Source organism: Stenella coeruleoalba (assembly GCF_951394435.1).
Source record: "Stenella coeruleoalba genome assembly, chromosome: 15".
In the NCBI taxonomy this organism is placed as follows: Eukaryota; Metazoa; Chordata; class Mammalia; order Artiodactyla; family Delphinidae; genus Stenella; species Stenella coeruleoalba.
Genome location: NC_137161.1, coordinates 50,316,628 through 50,334,730, shown reverse-complemented (window position 1 = coordinate 50,334,730; position 18,103 = coordinate 50,316,628). Strand labels below are relative to the sequence as shown.

The 18,103-nt window shown below is 53.1% G+C and overlaps 1 protein-coding gene across 8 annotated transcripts in view; it reads left to right on the top strand.

Annotated features, from left to right (window-relative positions):
* IFT140 (intraflagellar transport 140) overlaps nt 1-18,103 on the top strand; it is a 70,026-nt gene that overhangs the window by 20,790 nt on the left and 31,133 nt on the right. For all 8 annotated transcript variants that reach the window (XM_079944047.1, XM_079944046.1, XM_079944045.1 and 5 more), the window contains 7 exons: nt 1,864-1,955; nt 6,807-6,934; nt 8,495-8,612; nt 10,943-11,073; nt 11,472-11,640; nt 12,959-13,090; nt 16,792-16,991. In XM_079944047.1, the coding sequence (XP_079800173.1) occupies nt 1,864-1,955; nt 6,807-6,934; nt 8,495-8,612; nt 10,943-11,073; nt 11,472-11,640; nt 12,959-13,090; nt 16,792-16,991 (970 nt within the window). The remainder of the gene's footprint in view (nt 1-1,863; nt 1,956-6,806; nt 6,935-8,494; nt 8,613-10,942; nt 11,074-11,471; nt 11,641-12,958; nt 13,091-16,791; nt 16,992-18,103) is intronic.

The following is an 18,103-nucleotide window of genomic DNA, read 5'->3' as shown; positions in this document are numbered from 1 at the left end:
CTCACATCTAATGGGGGTGGGTGCTGGTGCCTGTGAGGTGGGCAAAGGGCAGGCCCAGGGCCATGGGGAGACCCTTATGTCAGTTCTCGTGCCTGGGCCTGCGTTTCCAGAGCCGGTGCTGCCACTCTAGCCCTGTGCAACCAGGGCCTCCCCAGCCTCCCTACAGAAGCTAGTTGAGGTAGTTAAGTGCAGCCAGATCTGGGGCCAGCAGCCCTCCTGGGCTCCAGGACGATGAAACAGCTCAGAAATAAGTTGGCATGAGTGTGAGAACCACAGTGCTTTCCGGGGAAAGGGATGCTACACACCTGACTTCTGAACTTCCCAGAGCACGCACAGCAGTGAGCCCGTGGGGTCTCGACCAAGGCCAGCCTCTGTCTGAAAATTTCAGGGTGGATCTTCAGAGCTGTTCCACCTGTCCCATCCATCGCTCCGACTCTCTGTTTCACTTTATCTTCTGCTCTTTAGCACATGTCTGTATGAGTTACGGGGCTGCTGTAACAAGGACCACAAAACGAGTGGCTGTTTAGGAGTTATTCTCTCACAGTTCTTGAGGCCAGATGTCCAAAATTAGTTTCACTGGCCAAAATCAAGGTGTTGGCAGAGCCCCAGAGGCTCTAGGGAAGACTCTGCTCCTTGCTTCTTACAGCTTTTGGTGGCTGCCAGCAGTCCTTGGCTTGGGGTCACATCATTCCAGTCTCTGCCTCCACTGTCACATTGTTCCTGTCTAAAAATCTCCCTCCCTCTTACAGGGACACTTGTGATTTCATTTGGGGCCCATTTGCATAATCCAAGATAATCTCCCCATCTCAAGACCTTAACATCTTTGGCCATATAAGCTAATATTCATGGGTTTCAGGGATTAGGACCTGATCTCTTTGGGGACATCTTCCCACCAAGCACAGTGACCATCAGGACGTGCTCCTCGGCAAGATCTCCTTCTGCACAATTCTTGTCTTCACCCATCCTGACCTAGGCCCTCCTACCTCACAGGGGGATTCGTCATTGCACTGTTCCCAGGGTGATGCCCCCACGTGCTTGTTTGAATACCTCACACCTCCCTGGGGATGTTTTTCCACAGGTTATCAACTCTCTCCCTCATATTATTCCCTCACTTTTTTTTCCTCCTCTAACACTTTGTTGCCTAAAGTTCTCTTGGAACACTTTTCCCATCCTGCCCTGTATTGTGCTGATAATTCACGTCTTCGCCTCTCTTCTACCATAGACCCCTTGAGGGGCAAGGGTGAACTTATCCTCCCAAGAGGATAGCACAACAGGTGCTGAGCTATTTTCTGTTTTGTGTGTGTCATCATCTTCCTAACTAGATAAGAACCTGTCTAGAGCCAGAGACTAGAGCTTGTGGTCTCCAAAGTTCCACATAAGATAAGCAGATGCTTGAACAATCATGCTGTCATAGATGCTGTGCTACTGGAAGCACCACTGCTAGATGGGATAAAAGAGGAGAGACCATCAGTGACTGGTGAGGGCAGGGTGCCCAGCACTGAGTCCCCACTCCTGGCCATCACCGGCAGCTGTGGCCCTGGCAGGTCCCTGTGTCTCAGAGCCTCACTTTCCTCATCTGCAAGATAAAGAAAACGCACCTTTCACAAGGCTATTGTGGGTGCCAAGGAAAATTAGGGAACACACATGAGAACACTTCTTGACTATACCGCAGCTCCACCCCTTCTACCCGTCTCACCGTGGTATATCCTTAGTTGTAGAAGATCTTTTCTGCTAGGTTTCAGTCTTTCTCATCAATAGTTGCCCTACAAAAAGTTCTAGTTTTAGTGTGAGAATGCTTCTTAAACTCTAAGGAGCTATGACAAGACTAGCTGCTGCTGTCCTGACCTTTATCTTTAATTTTAGGTACCTTCCTGTGTGAGTCTCCAGTGTTAGCCATGCACGAAGAAAACGTTTATACGGTGGAGCCAAACCGAGTCCAAGTTCGAACCTGGCAGGTAAATTGCTGCTCTAGAGTGAGTGGCCTGTGACGTTAAAGACAATTAGAGCAGAGTTTAAAATGCCATTTCTAAATCAAGCCAGAGCCTGCTTAATGACTTCACTCAACCACATCAGATTGCCCCCACTGGGTGCTTGGTTGTAAAAATGGATTGTTGGATAGCCCCTCCATCGACAGCTCTGTGACTTCAGAAGTCAGGAGGTGAGGCAGTGGCCTTTGCAGTGAAAAAGACTACATGGCTGGACCTTGAGTGCATGGGGGTGTGAAATGGGAGGAAATTTTGCTGTGTTTAATGCGCATCTTGAGGACTGAGGGGTCATCAGTTCAGGACATATCTTTAGGCAGACCTTTTTCCCTGCATGTGTCTGAGGGTGAGGCCAGGATGGGAGCAATGTGTGCCTCCAGGATTACAGGCCTTTAACACACCATTCTGTTCCCTCCGCGTGGTGTGCAGTAAGGAAACCCTGCCCACATCCCATGCACACTTGCTGGACCCCCAGGGCTGACATGGTGTATTAGTTTCCTGAGCCTGCCATAACCAATGACCACAAACTTATGGCTTAAAACAATAGAAATTTATTTTCTTTGCAGTTCAGGAGGCCAGAAGTCCTAAATCTAGGTGTGGGCAAGATTGGCTCCTTCTGAGGCTCTGAGGGTGAATTGGTCCCATGCCCCTTCCAGCTTTTGGTGTTGCCGGCATTCCTTGCGTTCCTCAGCCTGTAGACAGATCACTCCAGTCTTTGCCTCCATCTTTACATGGCCTTCTCCCTGTGTCTTAGAAGGACACTTGTCCTTGGATTTAGGGTCCACCCTAATCCAGAGTTGTCTCCTTTTGAGATCCTTAATTATATCTGCAAAGACCCTTTTTCCAAGATACATCCAAATGGATGTATCTTTCAGGGGCTACCATTCAGCCCAGTACATGCAATAGTGTTCTGCATCATGGTTGAGGACATTTGTTATGGCACTGGTTTTAGCTCTCAGTATGACTGCTTTGTCCAGCTCTGAGTTCTTTCCTGGGGTCCAGCATTTGATTTCCCAGGGCTGCCATGTCCGTGTCCTTGTACCTCACAGCCTGCACGTCCACTCTTGCATTCAGCAATTCCTGAAAGAGCTTCCATGCAGTTCTACTTTCTAGCAGGAGGGTCAGACAGTAAAGGTGCACACTGAAGTGTGGAGGTGGGTGGGAAGTATTGCAGGGGGTGGCATTGGAATAGAGACCTGACAAGTCAGGGAAGCGCCCGCAGCCCCACTCGCCTCCTGGGGCAAAGTGCAAGTGGAAGGAGCTGGGGCCTGTTGAGATACCTGCCCTGCTTCAGGTCAAAAGGGAGGCAGAGAGGCTGGAGGGAAGGAGGGATGGGCCTTGCATACTGCTGATAGTTGTGTAGGGGCATCAGCTGTGGACATAAAGCCGAGGCAGGGAGGGGCCCTCCTAACAAAAGATGAGGGAGCAGCTGGGTTATCAGAGGAGTGACCTGAGGAGCTGGAGAGTGGAGGCATCCAAGGAAAGAAGGAAAGATCTTCAGGGAAGGGGCGAAAGGCATACTGGGAAAGAAGGATAGGCCTGCTGGAAAATGGGGGAATGGCATACTGGGAAAGAATGATAGGTCTGATGGGAAGGTGCAAAGAGCATGCTGGGAAGGGGCAAGAGGCATACTGGGAAAGGAGCAAAAGGCATAATGGGAGAGAATGAAAGACGTGCTGGGAAAGGGCGAAAGGCATGCTGGGAAAGAAGGATAGGCCTGCTGGAGAAGGGGGAAAGGCATACTGGGAAAGAATGATAGGCCTGATGGGAAGGAGCAAAAGGCATGATGGGAAAGGGGTGAAAAGCATACTGGGAAAGAATGATAGGCCTGTAGGAAGGGGTGAGATGCATACTGGGAAAGAAGAAAAGGCCTGCTGGGAAGGGGCAAAAGGCATACTGGGAAAGAATGATAGGCCTGCTGGGAAAGGGCGAAAGGCATGCTGGGAAAGGGGTGAAAGGCATACCGGGAAAGAATGATAGGCCTGCTGGGAAGAGGTGAAAGGCATACTGGGAAAGGGGTGAAAGGTTTGCTGGGGAAGGGGTGAAAAATCAGCTGGAGGGAACTTAGGAGCGTCTGACCACAGACAGTCTAGAGTTTAGACTTTTTAGTTGATTTTTAGGTTAAGGAATATGTGACCATGGTGATTAGTAAAGTAATGCCAGCCTGTGTAAGGAATCCATTAGCACCTCTCCTCTCGTTGGAAAGCTGGAGTGTGTCTCCAGACCTTTCTCCCTGCCCGTGCATCCATGACACACAAACTGCAGTTGTTGCTGGTTTGTGTGGTGATGGGACAGCCATTATGTACCTCATGGTTCTCGCAGAAGCTTCCTCCAGGCGGGAGCGCAGAGCCCCGCTGGTTCCCGTGCTTCCTGCCAGGCACTGCGAGGAGAGGCGGGAGCTGAGCGGGGGCTGGTGTCTGACAGACACCCGTGGAGGCAAAGGCTCGGGGGACCATGTGGAAGTTGGAAGGCAGGAGGTGTGGAGCCCCAGTAACACGGTGCGTTTTGGCTTGTTTTTTCTTGGTTTTGTGTTTTCTTCCTAGAAGATCACTTCTGTGTGGGAAGGACTAGGGCAGCTGGTGAGCAGTGAAGGCAGATAGGAGAGGCCACAGGTGAGAGGTCCGGGGGCTTGGAGCACGACAATGGGCAGGGAGCCAGGCCAGAGTCAGCAGTTAGGGGCGTGGTGAGCAACTGGTGTAGGAGGGAGGAACTGAGGACATTCTAGTTGTCTAGTTTGCGGGTCTGTGCTAATTGTGGAGCCTTAAGGTGGAAAGTACAGAAGCAGAGCAGGGCTGGGGGGGAAGGGTGCAAGTGTGAGGTGCCTCGGACACCCTTCAGAGATGTCCCAGTGTTACCTGAAAACGAGGTTCACCTCTCGGTGGATGTCAGCCAATAGACACAACCAAGCTAAGATCGGGAGAAGGAAGGATTTATTACTTGCAGCCAGGAAGGAGAACACGGGGGATCTTTCCCAAAACAGTGTCTCTTGAACAGCAAAATTGGGGAAGTTTTAAGCTAAGGGCACAAGCATATTCACAAAAGCATTTGAGCAGAGGAGAATTCAGGGTAGAATTGGGGCAAAGGTCAACAGAGTCCAGGCTGTGGATTGAAGTCGGTGGGAGCGTTACTTCCTGCAGAACTCAAAGGTGTATTATTATGTATATCCCTTGAGGAACCAGGACCTGCCCCAAGGCTGCTCCTCCTTTGTTTCTGCATTCCCTCCCTAAGATCATTAATTGCTGAGGCCTGTTCTAGGACCAGCACTGTGGCCAGGCTTAGATCACAAAATGGCTTAGGCTAAAATGGGTCCTCTTATGTCAAGAATACCAGTCCTGGTTTTCTTTCTCCAGGAACCCCCACCACCACCCCGCCCCAGCCTATATCCTTACACCAGAGCCAGCTGGAAACACTGCTCTGGAGGCAGGAGCCCAGGCCATGCTCTGAAGCTGGGGTTGGGAATTGGGACATATCATTGAGGCAGTGTGGAAGGAGAGGAGGTCAGGTTTGCACTGCGTACAACGTGTCAGGAGCGGCAGAGGAGAGGTCGAGCAGAGGAGGCTGAGAGCCTCGCTCTGTCCTCACCAGTGAGCCTGTCCTCACCGTGAGCCATTGCCTGTGACTGTTGTTTGCTTGTTCCACAAACGTATACTAACCTCCCTACTGGGTGCATCAATATGAAGATCAGATTCCTCAGCTTGGAACTCACCCCCATGCTGTTTATCCCTCACTCTGAGTTTCCTGGACGGGTTATGCAGCTTCCTGGCCTGCTCCTCAAGTCTCTGTGCCTGGCACTAGGAGTCTACTAAGTTCTGTTGGAACGCCCCCCCATCCCCGGTCGTCCAGCCTGCTCCCCGCTACCCCTGCACTGGGACCAGGCCTCCACCTGCCGCCCACTCACTGTTGGGGTGCCCTGCTCCCAGCCCAGCACCATGCCACGCAGACACTTACTGGGCGCTGCTTGAATTGAGCCAGGAGCCTCTCTCAGCTCCAAGGACAAGGGTCGGTCCATGCACAAGACACACGAAAGCCTAAGCTCTGTGCAGGCCTGACTGTAGTCACTCTTTCCAAAATGCTCTTAAAGTAAGAGTGACACTTTAAAACCCTCCAGAGTCTTCCAACTTCACGTAGAACAAAATCTGGCTCTCCACCTTGGCCTGCACTGATTACCCACTTGGCCTCTGCTCACTGCCCACCTCGGGGGCCACCCCTTGGCCACCACATTCCTTCCTGCTGTGCTGGCTCCTCCTTGTCCTGGAAAGCCAGGCTCAGCTCTCCAATAGGTGGCTCCTTCTCCCCAGTCTCAGTTCAGGTTTGCCCCACAGACAAGACCTGTTTCTCAGGCATTTACTGACGTATGATGTACACACAGGAAAGCAAGCATGTTGTGTGTGCAGCTCAGTGAGTTTTCACAGATGGACGTATCCGTGACGCGACCACCATCCCTTCCACTCACGGCCTCCCCTGGATGTGACCACTTAGAGGACACTAGCCACACAGTCAGTTTCATTGGGGCTTTAACATAAGACCTTGCAGGCAGTACCTCCTGGACCAACCCAAGCAGGTGGAATTCAATGTCTCGCCACCTTGATAGTTTTGTTTTAGCATTCTGTCCGTCACCTGTCTACACTTGCTCAGGTTGAGTTATGTGCGTACTTGCTTGTTGACCTGGCTGCTACCTGTCTCCTCCTCTGAACGTAAGCATCAGGGATCCCCCCGGGGCAGGGCCCCGTCCTCCCCTCCCCGTGTGGGGTGAGACTCCAGCAGATGGCAGGGCCCTGTGAATAAAGCCTCCCTGAATTCCCTGTTCCCTCCTTTTTTCTTCAGGGGACTGTGAAACAACTCCTGCCATTTTCCGAAACAGAGGGGAACCCATGCTTCTTTGACATCTGTGGAAATTTCCTGGTTGTAGGGACAGACTTGGCTCACTTTAAAAGCTTTGATCTATCCCGAAGGTACAGTGTTTGTCCAAATAAAAGTATTATATTTTTAAAATTAGTCAGGAGGTAGTGTGGTGGGTAGAAAATGGAGAGGAGGAAGCAAACTACTTATGTTCTCATTTCAACATTAATGTGCAACTTACTTTTTTGAAATGTCTTATGTCTTGATTTAAATTCTTCATCTTTGCATGAAGGGTAAGGGACCAGCATCACTATGTGATGGACACATGACAGTGCATTTGTCAAAATCCATAGAACTTTACAGCTCAAAGTGAGCCTTAATGTCTGCAAATTTAAAAAATCAGTTCAGGGGATCCCAGGATGGAATGCAGACGAGGCAGGACTACCCACCATTCGTGAGTGTGTGGAACTGCCTCCCTGGGAACCAGGTGCCGCCTGGGTCACCCTGGCACCGAGTGGGACCGTGAGACTAAGGGCTAAGGGGCCGCACGCGGCATGTGCTCTGCAGACGAAGTCAGTTCCCACGGGGCTCGGGGAGCAGTACCCACACTGCCATCCAGGCTGGACATGAGCAGCCGAGGGATGGGATGGGAGCCCGAGGGAGCCAGCTTCTCGCCTGGGTGGGAGGTTCCAGATCAGCAGGGGTGGAGGCTGGAGTGACCCCTGTGCTGGTGCATCCAAGGTGGAGATGTGAGTCTGAAGTAGAGTGCAGCTTCACGTAGACGCAGGTGGATGCGTATAAAGTTACCATGGCTACGAGGATACACACCAGTCAGTATACACACAGCCTTGCTCTGTCAGCCGTGGGGGCCTGAGGGCAATGACACCCCAAGAGCAACGAGCACATCCCGTGCCCGGATCTGGGTCTCTAAGTCCTGCAGTAAAGGGAACTGATCTCCTCGGAGAAATGATGCTGGGACTGATACTGGGACTGAAGCAGGAAATACACCAAATGAGCCTGGAGACTCTGTCCCAGCCCAGAGGGGCCCAGGAAGACGAGACAATTAAATGTCAAGTGGGGCCTGGACAAGGGGCCTAGGACAGACAGAGGACACTAGGAGAAAAGTAAGGAAATGTGAATAAAGCAAAAAAAATCATAATGAGATACCTCTACAAGCCAGCGTTGTTTCTAATGGCAACAAACTGAAACAACTAAACAGGGAATTAATTAAATAAATTTTAGTTTGTCCACACAGCGGAAAAGCACACAGCTGTAATGAAGTATGGGCAGCAGAGACCCCGGCCAGCTGTGCTGTGGGGACGATGAAGCAGCCTTAATAAGCTGCTCCTGTGTGAGACAGGGACAAAATACGTGTTCGTGTTTGTTCACAGAAACAGAATTTTAAAACCTCACCCACCAAGTAGCAGATTGTTATGTTGTACAGCTGAAACTAAGATAACGTGTGTGTCAATTATACCTTGACAAAAAAAATGTAAAAATAAAAAATCACCCTATGTCTGAGCTCAGCCCATTTCCTGGGTCTCACATTACCGAAGTGAGAGCAGTTGGGCCCAAGCGGAGCTCAGTTCTCTGGGCCCAGGTTCCAGGCCGCAAGGAGAAGGGGCGCCTGCCATCCCACGGCGGTGCCACTGAGACCGCGTCCCTCCCCGCAGAGAGGCGAAGGTGCACTGCAGCTGCAAGAGCCTGGCAGGGCTGGTCCCGGGCGTTGGGGGCATGGCCTCCCTCAGGTGCAATGCCAGCGGCAGCAAGATCAGCATCCTCCTCAGCAAGGTGAGTCCGCTCGTGCGCACAGCTCCTCCCACCCCTCCAGCTGGCCCTTCTGTGCCCCACACCCCGCGCTCTTGACGTCCCCTCCTCCCTGGCCGGGCGGAGTGGTGGGGGAGCTTTCTGTCTGGCCTCTCCTCTTGCCTGGGGCCACCCTTCGCCTCCCCACCTTCCTTCACTCCGTGTTTCATCAGGAGCAGTGGTTTCTGCTTTGCAGAGACCCTCACCTCTTCCCTTTTCTGCCTCTTTCCATCACCCGACTAAATTCTCTGGGCACCAGGGGTGATGACTGTGGAAGGACCTTGGAGCCTCTTGCTTAGAGAAACACACGACGTGGGTGTGAAGGAGGCAGGTGGCTGGGTTGCCTGTTCTGGAGGAGCTACTGCCTTCCCACCTGGCAGTGTCTGTTCATGCTCTCCTCATGCATTCACTCACACGTTCATTTGCTCACTCATTCACTCACACATTCGCTCACTTATTTATTCACTCATTCTCTCACTCGTTCATTTAAGAGTGGATTGCTGGTTGCCCTCCATGTACCACACACTTTGCTGGCCACTGTAAACACAAACTGATCGGTTAAATCAGGGAATCGGCCCCTCCCCTCGGAGAAGCAGACTCGAGTAAATTTTTACATGGTGAGAGCTGAGAGGAGAGGTGAAGGGCTGGAGGTCAGTGGTAGGTGGAACAGCTCTCAAGAGTTCCGGAGGCTTCCAGGGGAGGTGGAGGTTGAGCCCAGGTGTGGGCTCGCCAGGTGGGCAAGTGATGGGGGCACAGCCCCGCCAAGGCGTCAGAGTGCGACCCCGTGGCAGAAGCATGGCTTCACCAAGGTCTCTGGTCACTGGCAGAGGGGGAGGCCCAGGCTGAGTGGTCAGTGGGCTATCACAAGGTGGAAGATCCCTTGGGGCCCATCACAGCCATACTTGGCTGTAGGGCAGGGAAGGACAGGGTCTGAGAGGAGCTGGGTGAGGAGCCTTTGGGGGACGGAGGGGGGTCCTGTCTGGTTGTTGAGTTAAGGGATTTGAAGGGCGGCCTGTGGGCAGTTAGACACAAGCCTGAGTCTCAGCCAGGAGGTCTGGCTGGAGGTGGGGGTCCTACCAGCCGGAGGCCAGGGTGGACCTGGGGAGGCTGAGGGAGGGGAAGCAGCTGAGCTGATGGGGAGAGACAGGCAGGCACCGCACACCAGGCAGTCCTGGGTCACTCATTCCTTCAGTGGCCAGGACACTGCCCGGGTATCCACACACAGGCAGGAGACACCCACACAGGAGGTAGGCAGGGTATCGGGACGTGGTGCTGGGCAGTCCCGGGAAGGGCATTTTCCTTGGTGCTGGGTGTGGACGCTGGTGAGAAGTGCGGACTGCTGAGTGACCATTGTCTCCGGAGGCCTGATTCTAAAGAGCAGAGCGAGCTTGAGGGAGCTCAACGCTCAGACCAGGGTCAGGAATGCTCGCCCTGGTGAAAGAAAAAAATCAAAGAAAGAAAAGTTGAGCTAGGTTGAGGGGGCTTGCAGTGAAAGATAGCTCCCCTGCCCCACTGGCATTCCCCAGGGGAGGAGAGGCTGGGAGAAGCAGGAGGAGGAGGATGGGATGAAGCCCCTCTCCTTGCAGACGGGGCAGGGTGGGCGTGGTGTCTGGGGTGGAGACTGAGTCCTGGACCATCTTACCGTGTCCCAGACACTTCGTTGTTTGTCATTTTGCTTAGGGAATTGTGATGACCAGAAGCTTGCGTTTTTATTTAGTCAAACCTATCGATGATTTTTAATTTGTGATTTCTTCCATTGCTTTTAAGCTTACAGTATTTTCTTTTGTCTAAGATATCGGTAATTTTTCATTTTCTTGCCTTCTTTTCTTAAGTAAGCACGTTCCTTTACCGTCCCGGTATCTGTGGGGATAAAGGTTTAACAGTCTACATGAGTTCTTGGCATTTTGCCCCAACAACCAAGCTGGTTCCCTTTTCTCAGCTTTTCTGAAGCTTCTCTATGGTGTTTACTTCATTTTTACTCACTTGCGTGAGAATTTGTTTATCAGAATCTCGGTCCCTCCTTGTGCCCATGGTTAATCCACCTCAGGTAAGATGACATCACACTCACGTCTGTATTAAGAACAGCTAGACAGCCATAGTCGACCTGCACAGTCTGAGAATTTGTCTTCAGTTTTCTGAAATTAGAAAGTAGTAAATCCATAGCCATTTCAGCAGGATGAACGTAAGCTGACGTTCAAATTACGAATGCTGGAGGCCCGCTCATGGGAGCGGCTGGGTGGATGACCCGGGCATCTCTTCCAGGCGTGTGGCTCTCAGTGGGCGGGTACCCTGAGCTCCAGCTCTCTCTTCCCCAGGCTGACAACAGCCCCGATTCCAGAATCTGCTTCTACGATGTGGAAATGGACACAGTGACCATCCTCGACTTCAAGAGGGGACAGATAGATCAGAGAGAGACGTTGTCCTTTAATGGACAGGAGACTAAGAAGTAAGATTGTGGTTTGGGAGGATTTTGTTGAAAAAAATGTTGAAAACGATGTTCAGTTACTTGTTGGCTTCGAGGCAGGTTGTCGCTAAGTTTACTTCACCCTTGGAAGAGCTCAGAGATCACGAGTGGTGGAAACCAGAGGTGAAATAGAAACAAACTCCCCTGGTCAGTCGGGGTGGACTTGAGTCTCTAATCTGTTTTCCAGGTTCTAAGGTTCTGGAGTCATGGGGTCGGAACTCGAGCTTCTGAAAGGGCTGCAACTCGAGTGTCCACAAGGGCAGCCTGAGTCTTGGGGCACAGAGGGCCCATCAGCATCTCTGTTGGCATGGAGAGTGTTTCTGAAAACACAGTGGGGCATTGATGTACCACGTGTGTGAGGGTCTGTCTCTCTCTTTCAGAAGCCAGGCCCTTGCAGATGAGAGGCTGACGAATCTCGTGCCTGTGAGCCACTTCTGGGATCAGAGTGAGCCCAGGCTGTTTGTGTGTGAAGCCTTGCAGGAAGTGCCGGGCGCCCCGCTGCAGCCAACGGACAGGAAGGCCCTGGGCGAGGCCAGCACAGGCCCCACGGTACCACATGCTGTCGCCTTTGTGTTTAGATTGGTGGGGACGTGGCAGGCTCTGTCTTCCCAACATGGTCCACAGGGAAGTTCTGGGGAATGGATTCAGGAGAGCAAGCGCTCACCCCCAGGATGCCGGGGGACACCTATCCCCTCTGGGTTGACACTGAGGGCTGGCCCCACCCTCTGTCACGTGCCATTTTCTCTCGGCAGCTCAGAGCTCTTTATCAAAACAGTTAACGTGAACTTACCCCTTGATTTCAGCTCATCCTGTGGGATCCAGTTACTGAGGCCGACTCCTCAGTCATCCCCCGAACAATGGGCCCCCTCGCCCCTGTCTCCACCCCAACCCCCGGCTTTGCAGGGCGTCCCTCCCCAAAACTGGTGACTCTCGGGCCCAGGACTCCAACACTTTCCAAGTCTTGGGTCCTGCAGGACACCCAGTGATCCCTGAGAAAGCCCGGGGGCTGCATGCGCCTCTCTGTGACCCAGAGGGATCTTTCGTAGGGTCCTCAGTAGGTCAGCAAAGGCCCGCCGGCCCTAGAGCTTCAGGTGACTTGTGTCCCTGCCAAAGGGACTTCCTTCCAGGATGTGAGAGGCTGGATCCCCTGAGGCTACCAGCAGCGGGTTTCCACACCCTGATGTTTTCAGAAGCAAATCGGTCTCTGGGTCTGAAACATGAGTGGCGAGAGGGGCCCTGTTGGCATCTGTGTCACTGGAGTGGAGACTCGAAGATGAGAGAGAGGATCTAGTGACGAGCAAGTTGGGGGCACTTGCTCCCACTTGGAGGGTGGGGGCATGGCCGGCGAAGGGCTCCTGGTCTTGGGTGAAGTTGGTGAGGAGACGCAGGCACTCACACAGCAGGGCAGCCACCAGCCCCTCGGCCTCCGCGTCTCCTGGGCAGAAGGGTCTGCAGCCGAGTCCTGCAGGACAGGGTCCCGGCGAGCATCGGCCTCTCCACTGTCCCTGCCTGAGAGCAGAGCAGAGTCTCCATGTCAAAGTCAAGAAACTGAAGGGGCTACTCTTGAAGCTCCTGAGCTTCACTCACCAGCGCGGGTGGAAGGGTTAGTTTTCACCACAAGGTCAGCGAGATGGGTCTAGTGGCTCCCAGGCCGGACGAGGTGTGTCCTCCAGGAGGGGCGTCAGAGAATAGCGGAGCCTGGTGTCGTTGCTGTGTGCCCCGAGGAGGAAGGGGGTTATCTGTGTGCCTATGTGTTGGCCCCTCTACTTTCTTTGTGTTTTATGTAAATATCCCAGCAGTGAAAATGGGATTGGACGAGATTCAGGAAAGTTATTGCCAAACTAAGACAGAACGTCTCCCTCTGCAGGCAGACGTGCTGGTCCTGTCTTTCTTCGTCTCTGAAGAGCACGGCTTCCTGTTGCAGGACAGCTTCCTCCGGCCTCCCGTCTTCCAGGCACTCCTGGGAATCCAAGTGCCCCATTATTACTTCATGAGAAAGGTGGGAGCCTCTATGTGTGCGGCCGTGTCTCAGGCCCTCCTCCCCACCGGGGCTCTTCCGTTAAACAAGCAAACCGTGTGCCCTGATTTGTCGCCTGAGATTCCCGCAGATCCGAGGTTTCTGTGTGGGGAAAGGCAGGCAGGCAGCAGTGCTGCTGAGGGTTGTCCCTTCCGGCATCCCCCAAAGGCACCGTACCCTTCCACTTTCCTGTCTTCTTTTTAAAAATTCTAGCTGTTTTTTTAAAAGTACGTATTCCTATATTCACTGTAGGAAATTCAGAAGCTTCAAATAAAGAAATAAAGACCGAGGATGCTGCAAATCTCCGTGGTCGCAGCCCCCAGAGATGGTTGCTAGGAAAGGCTGGCGGGCAGCCTTTCAGGAGAGGTCTTGTCCTTTGCCCACGTGTGTGTGCGTTACATACACTGGTTGTTTTTATTTTTTTTATTTTTATTTATTTTTTTGATGTGGACCGTTTTTAAAGTCTTCACTGAATTTGTTACACTGTTGCTTCTGTTTTATGTTTTGGTGTTTTGGCCCTGAGGCATGTGGGATCTTAGCTCTCCCACCAGGGATCGAACCCGCACCCCCGCATTGGAAGGCGAAGTCCCAAACACTGGACCACCAGGGAAGTCCCACGGGTGTGTTTTTAAATTTTTGATCAAACAGGGTTGTTTTCAGCACACACCACCCACCCCCTCCCCCACCACCAACAAGGGTATTTTGGATGAGTTATTTGCCTTCCCTGGAACCTGGTCTCCACGTCCCCACGGTCCCTCCTAGACCTGAAATCAGCCATCCTCTGCCCTGAGATGCTGTGCTGATCACGGGGGTGGGTGCATCTGGGGGGTAGGGGTGGCGGAATGTCCAGACGAGTTGAAACACTGGCTGAGCCACCTGTTCTCAGCCGGGCGCCAACACCGCCTGCACAGAGGAGGCGCGGCCGCGCTGGGACCTGAAGGCTGCAGCCTGTCGTTCGTGCCTTCCGTTCTGCAGGACTGTGAATGTGCTGGCCGCTGCTGCTCCTATTCTCGTAAAATCTGCAGACTCCTCCCCGTCGTCAGCTCTTTGGGCTCCCCTGCCGCGTCTTTCTTTACTGTTGTGTCAGAAGAAGGACTGAAGTATGTAGACTTTTACTTGGATATTTTTTGGCTCTTAGCATAGGGTGATTTAAAATCAACCTTAAACATGAACTCTGTATTTTTTGCCGTTAGCAAGTGTTCTTTTTTTAGCCAGGGGTAAGGGCAGACCCCAGAGGACCCCCAGAGATGGTGGACATGCCATCTGAGCTTGGCTATCTCTGCCAGCTCCAGAGCTGAGGCCCCTTGCCTGTGTGAACGGCTGTCTGCTCAGAAGCCAGGACGCAGGTCTCCCCGGGCCCCTCCCAGGGTTATTACTGACCTGAAGAGGTTTGGCAGGAAGGCCCAGGGTGGGCTCTCTGCTCTTTGTTCTGTGACTGTCATGGGCGAGCCGTGTGGGTCTGTGGGTCTCAGGCTGTGCTGAAGCCCTCGTGCAACGTGCCCCCCTGAGACCACAGGCCAGGGTTGCCCCTGGGAACAGTATCCCCAGCCATCGAGGTCGGCAGCGAATAGTCTTTTCTGCACTTTGACTTGTGATCCGTTGCAGTGAACTTTGTGAGGCTGTGTGGTTTCGATTCCAGGACCCCCTGCGCTCCGTCCATGCAGGTTTTCTGAGTTTCCTCTTTTGAATAGACCAGTGCCTCCAGACCAGCATTTTTCTGAATTTCATTCTTATTTAGTGCTTTTATACGTTTTCATTTCTCTTTGATTTGAGACTCAAAACATAGAGACAGCCTTTGAGCTCCTTCTCTTGGGCGTCTCCCTCGTCTTCACGCCTGGGCTTGTTTCCTTCAGTCTGAGCACCATCCTCCCCTCCGCCAGTCCCTCAGCTCTCTTCCCCCCGAGCATCCACTTGGAGCTGTTGGCCCAGCAGAGGCCTGCGTGATGCTCCTCCCTGTTACCTGAGCTTTGCAGTTGCCCCAAGATGTGGTTTTCTTTGTTTTAAGCGACAGCTGTCTGTGTCCTGACACCTCCCACCTCACATGCTCCAGCTTTGTCAGGGGCCTGGCAGGGCATCAGCTCCTCGTTGGGGCAGCACGAACAGTCTTGTCTCCTAATGCTTGCGGTGAGGAAGTATTTCACTTACCTGTGTTTGCAACACAGGAAGTCTTATTCATTTGATCTCTCAGTGCGGGAGAGGAGGGGCCTACGCAGCCTATTTCCCTGAAGCGCCTGGCGTCCCGAGGTTCCTGTCCGCACACTCAAGGGTGTGGTGTCAGTCGAACAGCCCTGGGCCCCCAGCTCCCACATGTGTTCAGGGCAGGCGGCTCATCCCCTCGAGAGTAGAACCCAAGGTGAATGCAGGCAGGGGGCACCGTGAGCTGTGACCGTGGGTGCACTTGTTTCTGTGAGAATTCCTGCGTGTGCTCGCGGGGAGCAGGGCTCTAATGAGGACGGGGCATCAGACCCACGGCAAGGCTGACGGAGGTCAGGCTGCTGTCTCGTGATTTGTGACACCACAGCAGACAGCAAGTACCACCCCCCATGGTTTTTGTGTCCACGTTTTCTGAAGGTTTCCCACTCAGTGCAAAATCAGCCCAAACTTGAGGACTCAGCTTCCCGCCGGATGTGACCCCACCACTCGGCCACAAAGCCTGACCAGGGCTGCTCTTGGCCTCTGCTTATGCTCTGCTCTGTGCCTGGAGGGTCTCCCCGTCCACACCTGGGTCTGATAAATCCTACCAGGGTTTCAAGGCCCAGATCAAGTGCCCCCAAAGTTGGGGGCTACAGTTGAACTTCAGAAGGATCCGTGACACAGGAGCTTCTGGGAACTGAGTCAGAGGCAGGTGGTGAAGGAGTCAGAGTCACAGCAGATACGAAACTGCCAGGGTAGGGGAGTGGGGTCCAAGGAGATGGATCATGAACTCTCTACACGGGGGAGCCTGTGTAATCAGACGAATGGACGCTGCAGAGAGAGAGCAAGCCAGGTGGGAGACCAAGGGGTGTGTGTGTGGATCCAGCCCAGGGGTGAGTGGAGGGCATGGAACCCCGTCTAGCTGGGAGGAGGGAAGTGGACTTGAGAAGGATTTGTGGCTGGAGCTGGTGCAGAAGGCATGGTCCAGACAGTGCACTAAACTGTGCTTGTGCTGGGACCACAGGATTTCCTTCCTCTGCCTGCATTGGGGGTGTGGCAGGGGTGGGGGGTGGGCTGCACTAGGTGAAGTTTCTGAGAAGCACCAGCAGAGGGCTCACCACCACTAATCCAGGTTACATTTTGGAAACTTCTACCTGCAGTGATGCTGGCGTCGATTTTAATACCCTCTGCACATGTACACAGGTCTGACTTGATAGTAAAAGCTCTTTCTAGGAATTTTACAAATGGCCCTGGGAGGTAGGGATTTTCATGACTGTTCACGGCTGTTGAGCAGCTGATGTTAGTGCCTTAGCGGCTGGCAGGTCCCTGTGCGTTGACAGCCTGCGTCACCCGCTGTCTGAAGCCAGAGCCCCAAGTTCTGGTAACTTCAGGGGGCCTGCGGACGTGCGTTGTGTTTGCCGAGAGCATTGCTGAATATTGGGTCTGTGTGCAGAGGGTCCCCGCAGCTGACGAGTACCCCCAGGGAGAGGCCCGGGGTGGGCCCTGGCTTTACAGGGATCCACAAATAAACAGTGCCCTTTGTCGTTCAGCCGGGAGAAGTGGACCTCGAGGACCAGGTGGACTCCGGGTCCCAGCGCATCCCCCAGACGGTGGGCAGGAGGCCCCTGCGGGACTTCGTGGGGCTAGAAGACTGTGACAAGCCCACGCAGGACGCCATGCTCAACTTCACCTTCTTCCTGGCTGTCGGGGACATGGACGAAGCCTTCCGGTCCATCAAGCTCATCAAAAGGTGAGGGTTCTGCTCGCGAGGTGTGCCGCACCCAACTCCCTGTGACCCTCCTTCGGGTCTCTTCCCTCCCCACGAGTCTCATCGTCGCTGACTCTTCTTGGTGTTCCTGGTGTCTCATGGGTTTTCACTCAAGGGGATGCTGGTGCTGGTGGAAACCCTGTTGTATATGGGCACCTGGCTGGCCTCGCAATGCTTGGTGTCTCGTGGGCTGTGATTTAGTTGTTTTGATTTACTTTACAGTGGACACTTCCTAGTTGAAAGTTCTGCAGTTGCTAAATATTTATAACATCTGTCTGTCCAGGAATAATTGCACTAAACAGAAAAGTTTTTTTTGTTTTTTGTTTTTGGCTGCGTTGGGTCTTCGTTGCTGCGCACAGGCTTTCTCTAGTTGCGGTGAACGGGGGCTACTTTTCCTTGCGGTGCGTAGGCTTCTCATTGCAGTGGCTTCTCTTGTTGCGGAGCATGGGCTCTAGGCACCCGAGCTTCAGTAGTTGTGGCACACAGGCTCAGGAGTTGTGGCTCGCAGGCTCTAGAGTGCAGGCTCGGTAGTTGTGGCACGCAGGGCTTAGTTGCTCTGCGGAATGTGGGATCTTCCCGGACCAGGGCTTGAACCCGTGTCCCCTGCATTGGCAGGCAGATTCTTAACCGCTGTGCCACGAGGGAAGCCCTAAACAGTAAAGGTTTTGGTAGTAAACTCTCAAAACGGCAGGCAAAATGCAATTAAAATTGCTCTAAGTTGTCAATCAAGGGCTACCTATAAGCAGCTTCCTCTCTGTGCCTGTGAGAATTCAGAGCTTCTCAGGAGCATTTGACAGATTTTAATTGCCAAAGAGTAGAAAAACTATTGAAGGGTGAAATTCAAGTGGGAAGAGGAGGACGGGAGATAGGGCACCCCAGCAACCCTCGTCTGCAGTGATGGGTCTGTAACCCAGAAGCAGCCTGAGACCTGGTCTTGGTCCACAGCAGAGGGGCTTTTCCCTGCTGCAGGTGGGCAAGAGGCTTTTGATCAGGGAAGTGAAGAGTGGCTGGAGGCACTATCCGTTTCATAGGAACTCTATCACAGACCATAGGTAAGCACATGGCCCATGCAGTATACGTAGTCGTGTATGTAA